General features: G+C 55.1%; 2 protein-coding genes across 2 annotated transcripts; one reads left to right on the forward strand and one right to left on the reverse strand.

Moving 5' to 3' along the window:
• Nucleotides 1-1,447: 1,447 nt before the first annotated feature.
• prkar1b (protein kinase, cAMP-dependent, regulatory, type I, beta) lies at nucleotides 1,448-14,272 on the reverse strand. The gene is made up of 11 exons (XM_052048264.1): nucleotides 14,104-14,272; nucleotides 13,293-13,486; nucleotides 12,712-12,882; nucleotides 12,462-12,553; nucleotides 9,559-9,620; nucleotides 7,876-7,922; nucleotides 6,549-6,707; nucleotides 5,226-5,286; nucleotides 4,434-4,555; nucleotides 2,553-2,634; nucleotides 1,448-1,807 (listed from the first exon to the last, which is right to left on the reverse strand). Exons 2-11 carry the CDS (start codon nucleotides 13,470-13,472, stop codon nucleotides 1,635-1,637), a joined length of 1,149 nt encoding a protein of 382 aa, XP_051904224.1. The 5' UTR covers nucleotides 13,473-13,486; nucleotides 14,104-14,272; the 3' UTR covers nucleotides 1,448-1,634.
• Nucleotides 14,273-14,577: 305 nt separating this feature from the next.
• LOC127590468 (dynein axonemal assembly factor 5-like) lies at nucleotides 14,578-21,856 on the forward strand. Its single transcript, XM_052050022.1, has 13 exons — nucleotides 14,578-15,207; nucleotides 15,634-15,818; nucleotides 15,912-16,036; nucleotides 16,229-16,347; nucleotides 16,586-16,818; nucleotides 17,061-17,285; nucleotides 17,544-17,687; nucleotides 18,748-18,916; nucleotides 19,763-19,910; nucleotides 20,093-20,243; nucleotides 20,497-20,653; nucleotides 20,888-21,082; nucleotides 21,455-21,856. The coding sequence occupies exons 1-13, from the start codon at nucleotides 14,664-14,666 to the stop codon at nucleotides 21,616-21,618; spliced, it is 2,559 nt and encodes an 852-aa protein (XP_051905982.1). The 5' UTR covers nucleotides 14,578-14,663; the 3' UTR covers nucleotides 21,619-21,856.

The following is a 21,856-nucleotide window of genomic DNA, read 5'->3' on the forward strand; positions in this document are numbered from 1 at the left end:
GACCGAAACATGAAACGGAAATGAAATGTTACTTTCTTTCTTTAATTGGTCACCTAAAAATATTCTGACCGTTCTTGTTGTATTACTTTATTTTTTCCCAGCTTCCTGTCACGACTTTTTTTTGGGGGGCGGCTGGTTTGGATTAGTTTTCCCTTTCCCTTCTTGTTGGATTCACCTGGCGCTTTAAGAGGGGCGGGGCTGCCACTGACAGGTGAGCGTTGGCACGACGTATGTCTAAAAAGCAGCATGGCGACGTTGGTGAACACGCTCGCTTCGTTGTGGGCATGGCCCAATCGGAAGCTACGCGCGTGCTTTTCTTTCCCAGGTATGTCAAGTTAGCTTTTAGATTCGATCATGATCGCTTGCTTTGCATTGTGTCCGTTGTGCTTTCTGTTGGCCGCATCGCTATGCAATCACAGTCAGTTAGCGTTCGCAATCGGCAATTTAAACAGCGCAGGCTCAAGCGCTGCCAGAACAGTTTTGTCGAGCCTCCCGTGAAGGGGCACATGAACCGGAAGCGGAGAAGGGCCTCGAAGGGAGAACGTTCCGTTCCGTTTGGCAGCGGAACAAAAAAGATTGCGGCCAATCAAATCGCCGGCAGCCATCTCGTTTTGTACGCGGTCGGCAAGGGGCCAGCTAGGCGAAGCGCTCTTATGATCGCAACAAGAAGATGCGAGCCACGCGCTGCGCTCAGTGACGGAACGCGTGTTATTTCTCGTGCGGATATGGGCCGCGCCTCGCTGAACTCGTTGTCGTTGGGGCGCGGGGGCTTCGCATTCCTCCCTTGATTTAGTGGCCATTAAGATGGGGAGGAATGTGTCAAAAGCTCCTGAAAAGCGTCTGGGAGGAGCTCGGCGACCCTCTGACATCTCGGCCCGACGGATGATTGACACTTTGCTTTGAGTGAGGGGAATGAGGAGGAGGAAGGGAGGAAGGGGTGGGGGCCACACCTGTTGGAGGTACAGAGATCCGTGATGGGAACACAAGGCCCCAATACGAGGGTCTCTTTTGAAACGAAAAGCAGGTTGCGTGAATAAGGGCTTCATTGTTTGAGTCCAGAAGAAAGGAATTGTACAAGTTGCAGGCCACCGTGATTTGGGGGAAAAGTTTTGGACTGATTTATCGTGGTCTTGTTAGGGTGATATCATACAAATCTGGCAGGCCTTTTATATGAGATTGAGATTTTTATTCAATTTTTTTTTTTAAAGAATATTTCCGCCACGCAAATGAATTGGTCACACAGAAGCAACTCATCTAAATAATGTTGTCATGATCACCACCTTTAAAAAAAAAAAAAAAAAGGCAAAGCAGCAAACAAATAAATGTGTCTTCCTTCCACAAGGACTCCATCTCAAATACATAAAAGTGCAAAATGTTGCGCGTCATACACAGCTGCTACTCTGCATATGAGCCATTACAACACAATGGAAACTTTTTTGTTTGCGTCTTTTGTTTTTTACACAAAGCTATACAACGGCACGGGGCAAAAGTGAGCAAGAAAAAAAGAACCAAAAAAAAATAACCCGAAACAAATGCAACAGGAATTGATCACCCTGTCATTGTAAATGTGGTCGAGTAAAAGCCACGTGCCGGGTCCCGGGTCCCGGGTCAGCTGGCCCGTTTGGGTGCACCGGTCAGACGGTGAGCGAGATGAAGCTGTTGTATCTCTGGATGTTCCTCTTGAGGATCTCGGAGCAGGGTCCCAGCACGCGCTCGAAGCGAGGCCGGTCCAGCTTCACGCACTTGAGGGGGCCGCGGGCCACTACCGTGGCCGCCCGCGGACGGTTCAGCAGCAGCGCGATCTCACCTAAACGGGGACGGGACGCGCGGGTTTTACTGGCCCGCTCTTATTGCACGTTGTCTGAAAACCTCAATCGTCTGTTCCATCAAATCACTTTGGACATCAACCAAGTAGATTGTACGAACATCATAAATAGAAGGAAACGGTTTGCTTAGCCTGACTTTTTTTTTTTTTAAACGTCATCTTTTCTTATGGTGTAACAAAAAAGAAATATTATTGCGTGAGAATAATAATGAGGGAGCCAAGCACCTCTTTCCTACTCTGGCATCACGAGTGGGGGTGGCGAGAACCGAGCGGAGGCTCCGAGGGGACTTGAGGCTTTTTCCATTGCCGCTCGCTTTCTTTGGAATGAACGTGCACTGCGGCGAGCCCCCCCCCCCCCCCCCCTCGCTGGCCATCTGCAAAACTCGTCTTCAAACTCATTTTCATTCTTTGGCGCGCAGCTACACGTGAGACCCGATTTTGAGTTTGACTGTTTTTGTGCTTTCCGTTGTCTTCCTAATGAATTTTTGGTTTGTTGTTGGCCGAATAACATTTGCTCCGTGCAGAGAGCCGGTTCGTCGACGGGATTTTTCAAGCGCTCGAGAAACGCACTTGAGTTGAGCTGTAGCTTTTCAAATGACTTTCGAGGACAATCGTGACCATTCAAGTATGTCGCGTGACGGTGTGTCTTTTGATGGATTCCCGTCTCGCAAAATCCAAATGAGGAATTTGGGCTTTGTGGCACTTTGACGGATGCGGAGCGACTCACCAAAATAGTCGGAGGGTCCCAGTCGTCCCACCTCGACGTACTCCTCGTTGTCGGACCTGCGCTGCAGAACTGAGGCTGTTCCCTGGAGACGGGACGGACATGAGGGAGAATTGGGGGCATGGGTTGCGGGAGGATAGAAAGATGGACGCGGAGGGGGGGGTAACGGAAGGAGTTACTGAACGGAGCTGATCGTCATCAGGAGGATTAAGCAGAGGAGAAATTCCTTTGCTTCATAAGACACAGGTGCATGGGATTTGGGGCTCTCTCCCTCACTCTTTTTTTTGGGGGGGGGGGCGTTGTTGTATGGAACGGCCACCTGTTCCGTGGGAGGCACAGAAACCACAACTCACATATTCCAAGCAAGGAGGATATTTGGACGGGCTTTGCTCGATTCTCTCCAGAGTGTCATAAATCCAAGCATCCAAAGCCGATGACTCACACGCAACGTGGAAACGGCTGCCGCGTCCAACACGAACGGACCCCGACAACCTGGCACGCGGACCACAAAACAGTCAAAACTTTGAAGGGAAATGCGTTTTCCGTGGCCCTTGCCCGGAATGAGCGTTGCCAGCAGCTGTTGTTTGCCGCGGCGGCTTCCAACACATGTCCGCGTCACGAACAGAACATGGGCCGGCGTCGCCCTCGATATGCATTTCGGTTCACATGGGATCGCTGTCATTGCAAGGAGGTCAAATGTGGGGAGGAAAACTCAAAGCGGGTGATAAAAGCCACCGGAGCGTTCCGTGACACGCTAATCCTTCCGTTGAGCAGGCGTGTGATGCTAAATATGAAGATAATCAACCCTAATGAGGAGCCAAAACGGGGGTCAAATATTGCTCGGGCTGTGTTGGACTTCAGGTCACCTTCGGCTTGTCGCCGGACCATTTGTGGCAAGATTTCTCACGGGTCAGGGGCACGGGGGGGACTTTCAAAATGAATGGATGGCAATAAAACCCCCCAAAACTAATCAATCCTACTGTATGTACGACGGCCGCGGCATGGGAATCGCGCGTCCGCCGTGTAAATCCTCCGGGTGACAAAGTTGGAGGAGCGGAGAAAATCCCCAGCTCAAGCGGACGTGACGAAAAGGATTTCAAGTGGCCGGCCGTGAGGAAAGGACTTTGGGTGCGGGAGCGAGAAGCCATCTCGCGAGTCCGCTCCCTCTCCCCCCCGCCGGCTCGCCCGCTTTGACTCATCCCTCCCTCTCCCGTCCGCGTCCCCGGAGGCCGAGTCTCCTGACCCCGTGTGAAAGCCAGCAAGTAACACGCATTCCACCGTCGTCCGCCCGCCTCTGGGAAAAGTCGGCTTTGGCCGCGGTCGAGGAAAAGAGGAAGAAGCTTTGGGGCGAAAAATGCAAGAGCGACAGGAGGAAGGGATCACGCATCATGTGATGGCACATCGCCCGTGTGAAGTGAGCACCAAAAGAGAGCGGGAACTCGCACGTCCATGGAAAAAAAAACGGACCTGAGATCCACGAGCAGGGCTTTCCGTTTCAATGGTGACCGACAACCAATTCAGGTTGAAAGAAACGAAAAAAGGAATTTGCCTGGTTCAGGTTAATGTCTGATCGGTGTCCCAAACCCCGATACACTAAAAAAAGTATACCCCCCCCCCCCCCCCCCCGCATCCAGAAACGGCTTTTGAGGTGGCCAACGTACAGTACGTGGCCCCCAACATGGCTCAGCGGTAGAGGGGTCAGCGCTTGCCACTTTGCGAGCGCAGGGCAAGATCGCCAAGCCCAAGTTGCTCCCGGTGCTGCTGCTTCGTCAGTAGGCGAATGAGGTTCTACGTGGGGGTTACCATTGAACTGAACGAAAACCGGTCGTTTGCCGAATAAATGCCACAAGCGCCCCCACGTGTGATTCCCGCCGAGAAGTTTACCTCGGTGATGATGAAGAAGTCATCGCCGGGCTCTCCTTGGACCACGATTTTCTCTCCGTCCTCGAATTGGACCGGCTCCAGGGCATCGGCCACAGTCAGACGCTCCCATTTATCCAAGGACTCTGCCATCGCAAAACACACGCAGACACCGTCTGATGAGTAACCGGGGCCAACGCCTCGCACCTTCGGACGTTGAAGCCGATCTATTTCTGATGCTCAGACGTGAGAGTCTGTACGAGCACACGAAAGATGCGTACGTTTGTGCGAGTCGTCGTTGAGGTCTTTGTTTGACAACACTCTTAACCTGCGCGACGTTATGCAACGTGGAAGACTTTGACTTTCTCTTTGTCGAAACCTTTGAGGAGTTGGAAGCCCAGCGAGCCGATAGCTACGGGGAGAAGGTTTCAAAGGCAAGCTCCAAAGATTGTTGCCTAATCCCGACGGTTTCCGGCTGGAACGTGCGGAGCAAAGACTCCTGGGCTTGAGCTGGGGCATTGGGTTTCAAGACGCAAAAGTAGAGCGGAAGGAATCTCACTCTGGGGCCTGCTGACTGACCCCTGTGTGTGTTGTGCCCGGTGCCACTAAAAGCGCCCCAAAGGAAAACAGCTCTCTGGATCCACGCGGGGCTTTCCGAAACCTCCGGACTCTGCGACATGAATGCGGCGGACGCGTGCAGACGCATTTGCGGTGCGGCGAAGCAAAACGCGGAGGGCATTCCGCAGCTACGTTGGATGAAATACGGCTGAAGAGCCTCCTTCTTGCGTTGCACGCTAGGCCGGTACAAAGACTTACCGAGGATGGAGACCTTGCTGAGGAACTCCTCGTACATCTTTCGCTTTCTTAGAGTGCTGCCCTGTGAAAACAAGGCGGGAGGGAGATGCGGAGAGATCAACATGGGCCGGGGCCATCAATCATCAACTCGAGCCGACGCCTTTGCACGAAGTCGAAGGACCCGCTTGTTGACCTAAGACACACTCGAGGTGCACGGAGATGACAGGGAGTCGTCCTCCTTTCCATTCACAAGGGAACATTTCTTTTTTTCCACAGCGCCCATAAAGCCCGCTCCAAATCGCTTCATCTTTTATGACGGCTCGCTTGTCATTAAGTCCGACCATATACGGTCGGAGGAACGTGCGGCCGGCCCTCTTCTCCAAAGTTCTAAAAACGGCGCCTGGACGGGCTTCGTGGCACAATCGGAGCTGCGAGATAATCATCGTCGTAATAAAAGCGCAGGTGCTTTCATGTGGTGATGTGAGTGAAGGCTGTTCGCGTCGCTGTTCCTTCCCACCCACCAGGCAGGGGATTCCCCCGTCCGTGAATATCCTGACAAGTCTCAACCCAAAACTGGCTTCCCCACCGCCCTCGCAGAAGCATTTCTTTCTTTCTCACGGAGGCCACTTTGATCTCGTCTGGGGGAAACCGAGACCCGGATGGCACGCAATGTCTTCCATTTCCATGAAAAGAAGACAGAAGTCACGGGGCTTGGTGCCAGCGGTCCATGTCCCATCCCGTCTTGTGGACTTGGGCCCCCTGGCTCCCGATCTCCTGAACAGTCTGCAACTTGGGTCTCTTAAAGCGGACAGTGATTTGGAATGGGACCGGCAATTCCTTGAGAGCCATGTGCCATTTTTTGGTGCTCACGGTGTCACAGACTCACGGTCTGACATTTGCAACCGCAACAACTGCCATCCAGGAGGTCTCACCTTTAATAGCTGCCATTAAACCGCGCAGAAATCGCATTGATTTTTCCCCCTGAGGCATTGGCACAAGACCGAGCATGGAATGTAAAGTGCTTTGCAAATCGCAGAGCGATAATTAACTGCAGCTTTTCACCTTACCGGAGGCCCAGGCGCCAAGAGGCAACGGGAGAGTTTTCAAAGGAGGCCACTACTTCGAGGACACACGTCGGAGTAGCAAAGCGGCTCACCCTCTGTCATCGCCACGCATTTCGTCGGATCATCGCCTCGGATTCGAATCAAAAGTGATTGAATGGCAAAATGGCACGACATTCGCATCTATTTGAGATCCGGCGGGCCGCCGGCACGGAAAGCGTCGACCGGCGGGATGCGGCGGCGCGCAAACGTGGGGAAGCGGCGAGCGGTGTTCACGCCTTACCATCAGGATGCGACGGTAGCTGTCCCGGTCGATCCCCCACAGTTTGAGGTCGGTCTTGGCCTTGACGGTGGCGGCTCTGGGAGTGCCGTAAATCAGGGCCAGCTCGCCGAAACTGCCGCCCTCCCCGATGTTGGTCACCCATTCCCCGTTCACGTACACCTGTGGAGAGAGCAAGGACGGCAAGTCGGTTAACGTGGGAGAATCACTTGCAAGGTGTCCAGGTGTCAGTCGCCGAAGAGTTTTTTAGGATACGCGGTGGATGCAGCAAGCGCCAGCCTGGCCCCAAGTCCAAAGTGGGAGTGAAGCCGAGCGTAGCCAACTCTCTGCACTTGTGAATTAGGTCACTCCATTCCGTCTAATCAGCCTCATCAAGAGTTTTGCTGTTTGATTCGAGTTTGGTGTTCCACATGACTTTGGCATGCACATGCGGGACTTTTTGCCAACATTTTTCTCTTGATAACTGTCTGCTAATTGTGTGTGTGTGTGTGTGTGTTTTCCCCTGTTTATCCAGCATTCATGTTTAAACTAACAACCCCCCTCCCACCACGCTTCCTCCTTCCAACAACTTTTCTTGACTCCCTCCAAAGTTTCCGGGCAATGCGATATGCTTTCTTGGCTTGGCCCAAAGTATTTGATCCCTGCTAAGCCATCAGAGGAGACCCCCCCCGACCCCTTTCTAAAAGATCCTCAATCCCCCTCGCCTCCCCGTCAATGCCTTTTTTCATTCCTGCTTTTCTTTCCTTGTTCAAGCGTCGCCGTTCATGTGAAGGTCCACTCTGTACGCACAGAAATGAAAATGTGCGTGGCCTCCACCGGCGCACAAGACAATCTAAAGTATATTGGGGAAGTTCCGCCATCTCCGCGGCGGTCCGATGACGCTCGGGCTTCTGTCCGACGACGAGGGCCCCTGAGCTTAGCGCCGTAAGCCGATAAGGGCGCTTCCTATTCAACTCCCCGTGGGCTCCTGTTTTATCTCCCCCCTCAAGTCTCTGGCCGAGACAAAAGACGCGGCGGGTTTGTCTGCCTGGCCGCGCGCCGACTCGGAAGCGAGATGTTCCTTCCGATTGGCATCCGAGTGGAACTGACCTCGGCGCGATACAAAGCACGGAGGCAAACCCGACACAACCTGCGCTTTGTTGAGGGTGGAGAACGTTGTTTGGACATGATTGGAGAAGGCTGGATTTCCCCCCTGAAGACCTTCTTTTGACCCCCCCCCCTCCCTCCCTCAGAAACAAGGGGCCGCTGGATGAAAGAGCCACACAATCAATTGCCCAAAGAACAAACCATCAGGGGAAAACGAGGGAGGTTTTTCTGGTTGGCCACTTACGTCCACTTCGCCCTGGTCAATCACGTAAAAGTTGTCTCCTTCATCGCCTGGAGGGGGGTTGGGGGGGGGGGCACACAAGACAACGGCACAAGAGTCAACGCCACAATCTGCCTTCATCTTTGAGAGCAAATTGACATTTGAAAGTGCTCAGAGAGTTTTTTTTTTAGCTCCGAGCTACAGTGAATTCCAATCCAGGGCGTCCTCGGTTTACAGCGTTGCTAACTTGCGCCAATGCTCGGAGGCCAACTGGGCCAGGTTCGATACCTCCATAGGAGATTTGCTGAAATGCCGAGAAACGCAAGGCGGCAATTTAGCTTCTAAAAGTGCGGCCTTGAGTGCGACACGGTGGAAAATTTGAATGCGGGTGACAAAAGCGTTCCTCGCCTTCAAACGGAGGCCATTTGTGCGACGATGCCTAAAATCCAAGAGGGATTGACGCTATCTGTTACGTGCGCACCGTGACGCCACGCCCGACCCGACAATCGGCAAGAGCCCGGCGGCTAATGATGCATGAACGTACACCAGACACAAGTGCGTGGAGTGCATTTGTTGGTGCAGAAAGAGGGTGGACGCGCGTGTGTGTGTGTGTGTGTGTGTGTTCCTGTGGCCGCGCTCACCTGAGGAGTTGAAAGCCGCTGTGTAAAGTTCACAGGAGTTCACGCGGCTAATTCATACCGAGTGGAAGGCGCTCGGTCATTTGTCACACAAAACGAGCCTCGTCCGTCCGACGGCCTGTCCGGGCGGCGCGGCCCCGGACAACCTGGCCACCCCCCATTTGGCCTGGCTCTTTCATCTCTTATCTCCCTCTTGCGGTTCTCTCTTCCCCTCTCTCTCTTTTCTCCCATTGGACTCCCAAGTATTCTCGCTGTGGCTATCGTCACTCACGGCGGTTGACTTGCTCGTCGGAAAACGCGTCGACGGACGCATCTGGAGGTGGCACCGCCTCCGTTTGGTCGACAACCACAACGGCACTCGCCAAGAGTCTAATCATCGATGTCCTCTCCTTTTGCTTGAAGTCCGTGTCTCAAGAGTGTCAGTCGGCGTGGCGTCTTGAAGTTGGACAGTCGTGGCCCGGACATGAGCTACGAGCTGCTATGGGTTGTGTGTACAGCTTAGCCTATACTCTATAGTGTATATAAGAGCGGGCTGTCTGGAACGGAGGGGCCCCGCCGACCGGACCAGACTCGGGATCTCCAAATTAGGACCGAAAGACTCGCAGGTGCCTGAGCTTAGAAAGCGGCCGACTGGCTGTTTAGTTCACACGGCTTTGCTTTTGTGATCTGGAGTACTTGCCAACTGTTTGAGAGAGAATTTACGGCTCGGCATGGGAGTCTACGTGCCGGATTCGCTTTTATGGCTCTTCTGCGGGGCCTCGGCGGTGTCTGGACTCATTCTACCCGACCGACCCCCCGCCTCAGACTCTCTGTCCCATCGCCGTCCAATCAGGTTCGGATTGAGGCCCCCGTCCAATCACCTCCGTGATTCCGTGATGAGTCGGCGTCTTTTTGGTTGCCCCGAGTGGCTTTGGCCCGATTCATTGGCTCGCGTCGTCGGTCCCGAGAAAAGCCCCCTATTTCTTGTGCCCTGCGTTTTGGGCGCACGTCACCCATCGCGGCGATGTTGTTGCTCAAACGCGCGCACCGATGACACCGTTGCGGCCCACGTCCGGCCTCAAATACGTACCTTGCTGGATCACCGTTTCCCCGGCGATGTGCGTGACGGGAAACATGGCGTCGAATATGTCGCTGCATCGGAAAGAGAGGAGGGGAGAACACGGTCAATATTCCAGAAGCGTCAAAAAAAAGCGTCAAGGGACAATTCAATTTAGCGCAGGAGCAAAGCGTGTTGAAACGGCCAAACCCAAGTCAGCTTTTGGCCTTTTTGCAATGACAGGTAGGCCCTAAAGCTCGCACTGTGTTGTTACAGGGCACCTTCAAAGGTTTTGATCTGGAAGGCGCTAAGAAAACAAAGCCAGAAGCGCTTCGTATCTGTTTCAGGCCGGCGGCGAAAGCGCCTGCGAGCCGGCTCCTAAACGGGGCCCCCCCCGAAGAAAGGAAAAGGCCTCTGCGGATTTGGCTTGCAGCGCCAGGATGTGTCGGGGCACGAGGCGGCTCGGTTTCCTTCCTCCCCTGCGCGCTCTTGCCTCGGGGCAATATTCAACCGCCTCACCCCGACCTGCCGGATCCTAGAGCAATATCGCAAAACAATCAAAGCCGCTCAGGCAAATCAAAGACCCGAGTGACTCCGGAGCGGGTTTGAGCGCCTTCCGTCTCTCGTCTGTCTGCGTCCGAGCACGTTTCGCCTGAGGAAGCGCACGCCGATTTGCCGCAAAGGGACACCGTTTCTTTCTCGGACAACCGCTTGTCCTGGTCGGGGTCACCATCCCGGCAGACTTGTGGCGAGAGGCGGAGTAAAGCCCGGCGCGGTCGGCGGCCAATGACGTGTTGAAAAGCAACTCCTGGTGGGGGGCTCGGAAGCCTCTGGAAGGAAAGGCCAACAAGCCGTGATTTTGCTCCATCTGGCTTGCCCTGGGCTTTTTCAATCATCTTCAAAGTCAGCACATTTGGTGTCCTGCCCTCATTCTTCTTCGTCACTCTTACAGCAGCAGTTTATTTAGGCTCCGGCGCGTCTCCGTCAAAAGTCGGCGCCGTCATTACACCTCGGACAATGTTGAGCAACACGGGAGCACCCGCGAAGACTGCGCTCTCCGACGGGGCGGGTGGAGGAGTGAAACTTTCCGCTTTTCCAAGTCGCGTCTCGTCCGGGACAATGCAGACGTTGTGAGGACTCAAAGCTTTCATTTTCACAAGCGCCGACGACGGTTTTGAGAGTGCTCGTTCTGGAAAAGAAGACAATTGTCTTTGTTTTCAAAGCCGGGACGTTTCCACCGTTGACGTCACGGCCCGAGGCGGCAAATGAGAGCCGCGCCGTACCGCTTTCGAGATATGATGTCGATTGCGCGGTCCCGCTGGATAGAGTGGATTCAAACAAACAAACGCAAAACGTGTTTGTGGGGTGGACCTCTCGCTGGTGGCGCTAAAGGGGGGGAGCCTTCCAATGGGAAATCTTTGGGGGGGGGGACTGAACCAGACCGGAAAGAATTCCAATTTCTAGCCTGATCTCGTGATAATAGGCCCGTTTGGCGTTTGAGTCTGGCCGCACAGCACGTCCCTGAAATCAACTTGCGTCGCAACGGCAGATAAGGCCGCTCTCGCCTCCGGATTACCACCGCGCTGCTTTTCCGGCCCTTTGTTTGTTTTATCATTTGATTTCTTTCTTTATTTGTAGTTGTCCCTCCTTCCTGCATGCACACACACACACACACACACACACAGCGAGTGAGGACACCAAAGATGTTCCTCGTCTGTCAGCAGGGGTCTAGTGGAGAAGGTGCAGAGGTCAGGCTCGGGGGGGGTGAGAGGTCAACTCATCGGTCACTTCATCAGCTCATTAGTCCGCTTGCTAATGAGAGGATTTAAGCGGACGCCATTAGGGAAGGCCCGCCCCCTTTGAAAATCCCTTTCTCTGCCGCCGCCGCTGAGCTGAAACGGCCTTGCCGGTTTCATTGAGTGCGCGCAAGGATCACCAAAATGAGTTTCTGTACACTTAGTGAGCGAGGACTGCAAAGAAACCAATGTCGGGATATCTCCGTGGCACAATTTCATCTACACGGCTAACAACTAAGACGTCGAACGTGAGCTAGCGCAGGAGCTTGGCACCTGCCCCGTGGCTTATCTGCTGCGCTCGTGCGGGCGTACAATAACGAGCTCATTATGGCACTCCTTTGGCGGACGCTGTTTGGAGCTTGAAAAAGAAAGAGGGAAACGGACAACCAAATGGGGGGGGGGGGGGTCAACCGCTCATCTCCGCTCCTTATCGTTACCCATCAATGCCTTTTACCGTTCTTCTTGACGACGGTATAAGATTTGGGCCAGCGGTCGGCCGGCTTACGCCGGACAAACTCTTTCTGCGCTTTGGCTCGGGGAGGGGAGGGGGGCCTTGAGCTTACGTTCGGGAAAGCCTGCCCCGCAGCAAGAAAAGGGGGGAGAAAGTGAGGCGGCGGAGTGAGCGGAAGGAGGCTACGTTCGCTCTCCATCTGTTAACGCATGTCATCGGCGAGCAATCGGCGAGCGGAAACTTCCTGCCTGGGCTTTGTTTGTCAATGACAAAATATGATGTGCCGTTGCTTTGCTTCTCGCAGACGATCCATCACGATTCATGGAGGAGACGGTGGAAAAAACGGCAAGCAATCCATGACCCTCTCTGCAAATCCAAATGCCCCCCCTCCAACCCCCCTCTCTCTCTATATACACACACAGCCAGCGCGCAGGACCTTGTAGGGCAGGCAACACTGGCACACAGTGGCCATTGGAGCAACATCCTTGACCGAAACGCCGCTCCCGATGGCCGTCAGCATTTTTACACGTGGAGAGAGGAGACAGTGATGCTTTGAGATGCAAGCCGGATTCCTTCTTTGCCCACGTTTGTAACTCAAAATAGTTTCATCCCAAATCATTGGACATTTCCGTTTTAAATTTGGTGAATTTCAAGTGATTGAGGCGCTCCCTCGAAAAGGTCAAGCCTACCTTCTCTCGTTGTCGTCCAGGTGAGCAAAGAGAACGTTCCTGGAGATGGCCTTGGCCAAGGCCGTCATTGTCTTGTAGTCCTTCGGGATCACCTGTGGAGGAAAAACACGGCCGCTTTTTCAAGTCGGGTGGACGCCGGAACGAACCAGAACCATGGGACGAGGCCCGGCTTCCCAAGTTTTTTTTTTTTTTTTTTGCTCCGAAATCCGCAAGCGAGCGAGCAAAGGCCTGAGCTCGGGTTGGGGCTCACCTTGCGCACGTAGCTGACGGCGTCCTCTTCGGTGTAGACCTCGGCGCTCACCCCTCCGCGGCGGCGGCGGGCCTTGACGACCGGGTTCGGCGGCGGGGGGGACACCTCCTCGTCGTGCGAGTCCGACTGGCTGTTGGATTTCTGCCGAGCCGTCATCTGCTTGCATTCTTCCTGGAGAAGGACAAGCGGAGCCGGCGTCAAGGCGAGGGAGGGACGCCCGGGAAACAAATGCGCGCCGGTTGCCGTGCCGACCAACAACTGCGAGCCAGCGGCGGCCGTGCCGGGCCAAGTTTCCATCTCTTTCTTTTGAAGCAGACACGTTGCCCGCCCATCAAGTGTCAAAATGACGCAACCCATCCGAATCCCCAAAAAAACCTTTTTGCCTTTTGTCTCGGTTAGCGACGGCATGACGTAACGCGCGGCGAGTCCCGTTTGACATCCCCGAGGCGCGCGGCGTTTCCTTTGCTCAAGCCTTCCTCGCGCTTTCAATTTGAATGGAGATCCGCGCAATTGTCACGAAGCGATCGGGGATCCGAGGACGTGGCGAGAGACGCGCGGGCGCTTCTGCTTTGCTCACCAACCTTCTCCAGCTTTTCAAAATGCTCCCGCAGGAACTTCATAGGGCGCTCGGGCTTAGCGATGCACAGGTTGACAATGCACTCTTTGAGGATCTGCTGGATGTTGTGCCTCTGCACAAAAATTTCGCAGCCCTTCAAACTCTCGTCTTCGTCCAGAGTGGAGGAGGAGGAGGAGGTGGCCATCTTATCTTTTATCTCTGCGGTAGAAAACAGGGTGGACCGTGAGAGGAGGGCAGGGGGGGGGGGGGGGACAACAAAACCAAAGCAGATTCCAAAACGGGCCTTGGGGGGGGGGGACCGGCAAGACCCCCAAATCAAATCAGATACGTTTGCTTCGTTTATGTTCTGTGCTCGCTTTCTGCAAAACTTGCTGCAAGCGCCTCTTGCTGCCTTTGGCACTGGCTTGTCAATGTGGAGATTGCCCGTGAACCGTAACCAAAACAAACAAACAGAAATTGCCCGGCAAGGTGCCAAAGGCGGCCGAATGCTCGGGCAAGGATGCTTCTTCAAGAGAAGGAAATGGCACAGAGGACCGTTTGTTTTTTCCGAATCAATCCGCAAAAAAATAAAATAAATAAAAAATAAAAGAAACGGCGGTACGTGAGCACAAAGCCGATGGCTGCACGGGATTGGACGTTTCAACGCAGTCGTTGAGCTCGGCGGCCGCGGCCAAAATAACCGCGGAACAACGACTGCGGATTTACCTGGAAAAACAAAAAAGAAAAAAGAAGGCCCGCATCGTTCATGCGGATCACAACGCGCGCGCACGCGAACACGCACACGGCGACGACGCGAGGCTCGCCGCTTCTCCTACCGTGCAGTACAAAGGAAGGATGCTCCAATCGCCAAAACGTCGCGCGGATGGGCCGGGGCGCAGGCGAAGGACCACCGCTGGCGTCGGCTCGGATGCTGTGGCCGCTGCCGCCGTGCCCTGCGTCAGCGCCGATGACGTCACCCTGACGTCTCCGCAGCAAAAGAGCCCGTTTCAAGGGGGATGAAGATGAAGACTTACTTGATCTTTGTATTTTTTGGGTGACATTCAGTATACTCGTGATTATTTTGCGATCTTTATTGTGGCTACAATGTCAGTGTATTGAATTTTGGGCCTATTTAGCTAATAGTGTAAAAAAAAAATTAAACATGGATCATTTTTGCCGCGGCTGAAAAAAGAGTCCAGAAAACTGAAGAAATAAATAAATAAATAAATCAGAAAAAATATAAATGTCAAAGCCCCCCAAATGATTTAGTTTTCAAGTTCACGAAAGAGACTTCCGTCGGTTGACAGCGTTTTACAATAAAGTTTTGCGCTTTGAAGCGGAAGTGGAGACAGAGCAGGCGTTTGTTTGGCCGGTTGCTCCGACGACCACAACAAAGATGGCGGCGACGACGACGACTTCGCGAGAGCCGCAAGTTTCCTCGGAGGTTTTGCGAGGACTGGCCCGACATTTAAACTGCCTCGGGGAAGCCAACAAGTCGACGAGGAAGAGAGCCCTGGAGTGCATCAAAAGAGAGACGGTGGATAAAAACCTGTCGGGCGTCGTCCTTCAGGAGCTTTTCTCCGCCCTCCTCAAGCCTCTGCTCAAATGTCTGTCAGATCCGACGGAGAGATGCCGAGAAATCGCCATTACGCTCATAAGTGAATTTATTCGCTGCGTCCCCGAGCCGCAGGAGTCGTTGCCTTATCTCGTGCCGTGCTTGGCTCAGCGGTTCGGGGAGAAGGAGATCCTGGAACCGGCCGAGGAGCTTCGCTTGTCGGCGACCGAGATGTTGACGCTGACCGTGGAGGTGTGTGGAAAGCAGCTGGCGCCTTATCTCAACGAACTCATCAACATTTTGCAGAGGACCCTGGTGGACCCTTTTCCCGACGTCAAAAGAGAAAGCTGCAAATGCACCGTGAACGTTGCCAACTGTTTACCAGGTGAGGGAAAAGTGGCGAGGGCGAACGCTCAATCGCACCGCTCGACCGCGGCGAGCCAGAAGGAAGACTTTTTCGACGCCCCGTTGAATTTCTTTTCGAGACGTAACATGGAGGAACACGCGTTTCCCCAACGTCCGCTCGTTCGATGCAAATGCCCGACGACGTGCTGATGACTTTGGCGTCAGCGCCGCTGTCGTTCGCGCGTCTTCTAAATCTTGCTCAGGAGAAGCGCCGGTGAAAATGGACGGATGATCACCACAGCCGCAGCTGCAACTCAAGAGTATGATGTCTTTGTTTTTAAAATGAAGTTGAATGCTGTACATGAGTGGTGGCATCCCATAGCTTGATTTTCTTTCAAACGTAGGACCATCCGAGTAGTAGTTTCTGATCGTGGAATGGAGCCTCTTTGCTTCTTTGCCTCCCCAGAGCATTTCCACATGCAGGCCGAGAGTCTGGTGAAGCCTCTCATGCAGACAATCGCTCATCAGCACTCCAAGGTGCGGGTGTCTGTCATCGAGGCCGCCGGGGCGGTCATTCAGCACGGCACCGGCAAAAACGTGGACGATGTCCTGTCTCACCTGGCGCAGAGGCTGTTTGACGACTCGCCGCAGGTTGTGAGGCGGGGCTGGCGCGGAGGGGCGGGGGACTAATATTCTCTCATCAACCCCATCATTTTCGCCCGCCCCCCTCCCCCTTTGGTGCAGGTGAGAAAAGCTGTCACCGTAGTCGTGGGCGACTGGCTGCTCAACTTAAGGGACCGATACTCCTACTTCCACAAACTTACTCCTCTCCTGCTGAGCGGCGTTACCGATGAGATTCCTGAAATAAGGTACGCTTTCACGCTCGTGGGGGCTGACAGGTTTATTTTGCACTTTGGTTCGGATTTCAAGTCTTTGTCGCAGACCGTGGCGCCTTTTGTCACAAATAGACCAAAGCTCTTTCTTGAAATCAAATAGATTCATTGAAAGAAAATGTGAGTTGGCGCTCCCCGCAATGACCCCCGGGTCTTTTTTCCCCGCAGACTTTTGGCGGCGGATTTATGGCGGCAGGTCGGCGCCCAGTGGGAGAAGGAGAACGAGGACGACCTGAAGGACAAACTGGACTTTCTCCTTTCCCAGCCGCCCTTTTACCCGGCGGGAGGTCAGTGGCCCGCCGGACCCAGACAAGGCCCACCTTTTCAAGCGAGTGGGCACGCCGGTCAAAATGGCCGACTTTAGCATCGCGGCTGCTTTCAGACATTTTTAGTCACTGCCGTCCGAGGGTATAACGCGTAGAAAAAACACACGCGCCGATGTGGTCTAGGAAGCCGTTTGAGATGGTTTGGTTTGATGGCGGACGCGGTCAGTGGCTTTTTCTCTCCCCCTCCCCCCCCCCCCAGTGGAGCGTCCGGGTCTGGGCTGCAGAGAACTGGTGGCGAGGAACCTGTACCGACTGGTGCCCGCCATCAGCCGCGACCTGAGCGACTGGCTGGTGGCCACCCGGGTCAGAACATCGCAGCTGCTGACGGTGCTGCTGCTCCACGCGGAGGAGCGCAGCACGCAGCACCTGCAGCCTCTCCTGGCCCTCCTCTACCGGGCCTGCGCCGACTCGGAGAAGGAGGTGGTCCGCCATGTGAGTGCCTTCAAAAGCGTGTCGGGATGCAATGGAAAGCCCCCCTCCCTTAGTCCTCGCGTGTGCGCTAAAAGAACACAAATGAATGTGATGGATACGCAAAGAAATCGGGAAGCGGGCAAATGCCATTTCCTGTTGCGCGGCCCACCCGCCCCCGCCCCCACCCTTCTCGAGGGGAGCGTGCCCCAAGGCGAAGAAGGCCAATTGACAAGAGCGCCCGCCTGATTTGCTCTCCTCGCCAGTGCCTGGCCGCCGCTAAGCTGCTGGGCACCTTCGTCCCGCCCGAGGTCTTCCTCAACCTGCTCCTGGATCAGGTGAAGGCCCCCTCCTGCGCCTCCCGCCCGTGGTGCGCCCTGATGGTGCTGCAGGCCGTGCTGGGAGGATGCCCCCGAGCTCTCCTGGCGCCGCACCTCCCGCAGATCGCCGGCACGCTGGCCCAGCCCGACGTCTGCCAGGACTATCAACAGGTAGCCATACTTTTGGCCTCACGCAACAATTGGTGAATTCTGACGCCTAAAAATGTGTGCAACGTGAGAGTAATCCCTCATTTTTCGCGTTTAATGGGGACTAGAACGAAAGCGCAAAGTTGTAAAGTTGTCGCGGGATCGACGTACCGTATTGAAAAGCAGAATAACAAAACGGGGCGGTGCTCCGCAGTCACAACACATCCAGGGACCGTGAGCGGAGCCTTCTTGAATACTTTGTCTGTTTTCTTTTTGTTGCAGCTGGCGTACTTGGAGCAGTTGCTGGCCTGCGTGGACGCGCTGCTGCGCCAAGGCGATTCCGACTGCCGGCCGGTCAGCCTGCAGCTGCTGCAGGTGCTGGTGAGCGTCCAGAGCCTCTCCGCCGAGCCTCACGTCAGCCGCAAGGTGAGAAATTTAGCACGCCGGGCCGGGCAGCTATTTGAGGAATGCCCGCCTTCAAAGCGCCCGCACCAAAAGCTATCATTACCCACTTAGCCGAGAGCCGCTTAAATTGCACCTTGCACAATGGAACTTTTAAATCCAGTCCTGGGGTGAAAGCTGGAGAAAGAGTGGGGGGGGGGGGGCAGAACGGAAAAAAAGCAGATGTGTTTTTTAGCGGGTGTGGGCAAATGACCAGCCTTGGGCCACGTAGCCCCTAGCCCATAGTCCGGCAGAGACGGGAGCGGGAAATCTGCGCGTCGTTCATTGGGGCGCGCTTGTGAATAATCGGAAAGCGTCGGTGGGGCCGCAGGAAACGCGCAAGCCCTTTCCCAGAAAAGGGCCACGCTTTTCCCATCGGCGGACAGCTCAGACTTGTCTGACATGGTCCCCGAGGGACCACGGCGGGACTTGTGACAGGTCCTCCCTTCCGCCCCCGCTGCGCTTTTTTTCTCCGTTGTTATTGAGTGTGTCATGTCTGATGTATTTTTGCCACAGTCTGACACGAGAGCCCCATCAGAACCCACGGCACCCCCACCCCTGTCCCCGTGGGATGAATGAGGGACATCTGTTGAAGGGGAGGCGTTTAGTTGGAATCTTGTCTTCCGTCCTGTCCCAAGCGTAATTCCAGCTGCTGGGTGCCACCACCCATTGGAATTTTTCCCAAGTGACGTGTTTGTGAGGCCAGGCGTTTTATTTTCACGGCTTACAAAATGGAAAGGCCGTCGCATTTGGGGGGGGGGGGGGGTGGCTGGGGGGCGTTCATTTCCTGAGCGTAGCCGATGGGAAGGCCGCCGGGCCCCTTGGAATTCGGGCCGATGTCATTCGGTTTTGGTCCCAGGGGTCAGCGATGCGAAGACAGGTGCTTCTTGGTTCAACTGCGGGGACAAGGAATCCGTGACCAAGTCAGCCTGGCGTTTATTTCTGGAAAAGATGGTAGCGATCGAAGGCGTGGGAAGAAATCCCCAATCCGATTGAGCGCTCCAGTCGCAACTCGACTGTGGCTTTCTTGTGTCCCGTCCCTCAGGCCCTGGCGAGCGTCCAGAGGCTGTGCGAGGTCCAAGGCCTGGGATCGACGACGGAGCTCTACAGGCAACACATGGCCCAGCTGCTGGCCTGGCTGTCGGCCTCCGTCCACACCTGGTCCGCTTTCTCGCCGCACCGACTCCAAATGCACATCGTGGTGGTGCAGTCAGGTGAGACCGAGACGGCCATCGGAACGTCCCGCCAGCACGTGGCACAAGAACGCATCATCCGGTCCGTGCTTTGACATCGCTTGACTCCGTGGCACGTTGCCAGCCCCCGATCCCTCCCCGGGCAAGTTTAGGCGCGAGCCCCCTTACGTCACGTTAGAAACATGTCCTTGTTCCATCACGCGGTGGGGCGGGGCTGGCAAAGCAGCCGAGCGCATTTTCAAGCCGGCGTTCCTTTTCTTGCCTCCGCGCCGCCTTGAGTGCGCACGCTCGACGGCTCATCCGAGACCGCTCGGTAGGCCCGGCTTCCGCGAACGAAAAGGGGAGGAGCTCGTTGAGAAGAGCGTTCCCGGCGCCACTTTCCACTCAAGCTAGTTTCCATTTTGTCCTATTGGGTTTGCGATCGTGTGCGCTCCAGACGATGTTTGACCATCTACTCTCTTTGAAGAGGTACTCTGCCACCTTGTGGCAATCTATGGCAATTACAAAGCTGTTTTTTTTTTCATCGCTCGCCTGGCTCAGTCCCCATCCGCCGTGCAAAGTGGGCATTGGCTCACTGTGTTGTGTTGTTTGTGTTGTCGGTGCAGCGCTAGACACCGCAGAAGCCTTTGCGTGTGAAAAGGGAGTGCTCGTTGTGCAAATGCTCCACCTCGGCTTTTGATGAGTTTGTTTTGGCTTCCGTTTCTGGTATTTTCTTTGTGGCAAAATTCCTTCCCAAGGCAAACGCGTCCGATGGAAATGAGCGTTATTTGCGCACATGTGTCTTTCCTCCCCCTGTGTAGAGTGAGCGAGACAATTTGGGGACAATTTGTTTCATCCAAAGACGGACGGATGCGCGTCTGGTTGTAGGTCCGGTTATCGGAGAGTTTGTGCAGCCGCTGATGCCCCTGCTGCGCGCCTGCCTCCAACCGGAAAGAGACCAAGAGATGAGGATGAACGTCTTCGCCATGCTGGCCAAGTTGCTGCTGGAGGGGGACAAGACGCTGGACTCGCAGGGGTTAGGCCACACACGCAAACACCCTACTTTTCTTTCGGCTGACTTTGTTCGGCACTTTCACGCAACGCTACCGTTGCGGCCGAAGCGGGCGCAAACGCAGATGCAACGGCGTCCTTCCATCAGGTCGCGATGAGCCCATGCGCCATGTGTTTGAATGCGTACCAAAAGCGCCTCTGTCGCAGACTTTTTCGGGAGGAGTCTGTGAAGTTCCTTGGCGACGTGCTGCTTCCTAACCTGGTGTGGCGAGCCGGCCGCACCGCCGCCGCCCTGCGGACCTCCGCCCTCAGCTGCCTGCTGGCGCTGCTGCACGGAGGGGGCGTCGCGCCGCAACAGGTACACACACACACACACACCCGCGCTCCTGAAGGATGGTCCCCTGCCATCACATGGAGGGCACGTGTCCGGCTTTAGCCCCACTCACTCCTTTGTAAGTTGTTCATCAAGTCAAGTGTGGCCGCCACTCTGGCCTCCTATGTCCGCGTTGTTCAACGGACTGCTTTTCTCTGCGAGCGACTAACGGTTGTGACGCGTGACTTGGTATGGGATGATCTTCCCGCTCAAGGCCCGCTCCGTGTGGTGTTGTCAGCTCCTGCGCCTGGAGGAGCGGCTGTCACCTCAGCTCTTGTCGTCGCTGGACGAGGACTCCCCGATGGGCCGACTCTTGGCCTGCCGCTGCCTGTCCACCCTCCTCAGACTGGTGGGGTCCAGCCTGCGCGAGGACGCCCTCAACAAGATCTACCCCGGTACGTCCCGGCAACAACACGTGCGCGCAAAGCCTGGAGAGTCTCTGTCGTGGAAACGGCCAACTTGTCAAAAGGGCAAAAGGGGTATAGCAATAATGGCAGAAGGGGTTGTTGCCATCAATTTCAATGAGAATTGAATTTGCACTGTTTGAAGCTGGCGCCCCCTCCCCCTCTCCCCCCATTCGGCAGTGGAGTGAGTGCTTGCGCTCTGAGCCGAGTCTCTTTCCCGCGCAGAGCTGCTGAAGCGTCTGGATGACGGCAGCGAGGACGTGCGCGCCGAGGCCCTGCGGGCTCTCGGTCTCTGGTTGTCTAGTTGCCTGGGCGGCAACTACGACGGCGAGCTGTGCGCCTCGCACCTGCGGTTCCTTTTCCAGCAACTCCTGCTGCACCTGGACGACCCCGACGGCGCCGTGCAAAACCAAGTGCTGGGTGAGGAGAAATTCCTCCGTTGAAAAACCACAATTTGCACAACCAAACCAAATGTAGCAATTGGATGTCGCCGCCCGTTGGTGGTTTGATTGAAAATCGATTGACAGAATAACTGGTAAAAAAAAAAAAGCAACGTGGCACGACAATACTGTCATTGGCTGGCAATGGGTCCGGGGCGTCGTTTTTAGTGAAGAGGAAAAACTCTTTGCTCGGCCGTCACTTGGGCCTTCGTCTGAGCCGTCGCTGTCACTGCTGAGGACGCGTCACAAGGAAGCTGCCAGGGATCGGATGAAGGCTCAAGTGACAGCCGAAACCGTCGGCGAGCTCAAGAGTTTTTTCTCAAGAGTTAGTGTGGCCGCGCTTGTTTTGCAGAAGTGCTGAAGACGGCCAGCTCGGTGCGTCCGGATCTTCTCAGGAAGGAAGCGGAAGCCGCGAGGGACAAACATCGCACCTGTCTACACTGCGACCGGCTGCTACAGCACATCGACTCCATGAACGCCGGCGGCGGCGACGGGGGCGGCCCATCCGCCCATTGACCGCTCCGCGACAAACGGCCCTTATGCTCGTCGCTTGCGAGTGACTTTGTCGGGCGGGGCCTGTTACCGCCGGATGGCTAAGAACACCAACCGATATGAGACAAGCTAAGCAAATAAAGATGGCCTCCCTCCCCCGCCCGTGGTCTTACACAAGCGCAACTTTTCTGCTGGTCTGTGACTTTTTTTTGAAGAGCCTGATGTGTTCTTATTTGCCAAGTAAAGTCTGCGCTGAACTCTG

Source organism: Hippocampus zosterae, chromosome 17, assembly GCF_025434085.1.
Source record: "Hippocampus zosterae strain Florida chromosome 17, ASM2543408v3, whole genome shotgun sequence".
NCBI classification, from domain to species: Eukaryota; Metazoa; Chordata; class Actinopteri; order Syngnathiformes; family Syngnathidae; genus Hippocampus; species Hippocampus zosterae.

Coding starts and splice junctions, on each gene's coding strand:
- prkar1b (XM_052048264.1), bottom strand. CDS start 13,472: ATGGCCACCTCCTCCTCCTCCTCCACTCTGGACGAAGACGAGAGTTTG. Junction 12,883..13,292: donor ATTTTGAAAAGCTGGAGAAG/GTTGGTGAGCAA, acceptor GTCCTTCTCCAG/GAAGAATGCAAGCAGATGAC. Junction 5,287..6,548: donor GCTACCGTCGCATCCTGATG/GTAAGGCGTGAA, acceptor TTGTTTTCACAG/GGCAGCACTCTAAGAAAGCG.
- LOC127590468 (XM_052050022.1), top strand. CDS start 14,664: ATGGCGGCGACGACGACGACTTCGCGAGAGCCGCAAGTTTCCTCGGAG. Junction 18,917..19,762: donor CATCGTGGTGGTGCAGTCAG/GTGAGACCGAGA, acceptor GTCTGGTTGTAG/GTCCGGTTATCGGAGAGTTT. Junction 19,911..20,092: donor AAGACGCTGGACTCGCAGGG/GTTAGGCCACAC, acceptor CCTCTGTCGCAG/ACTTTTTCGGGAGGAGTCTG.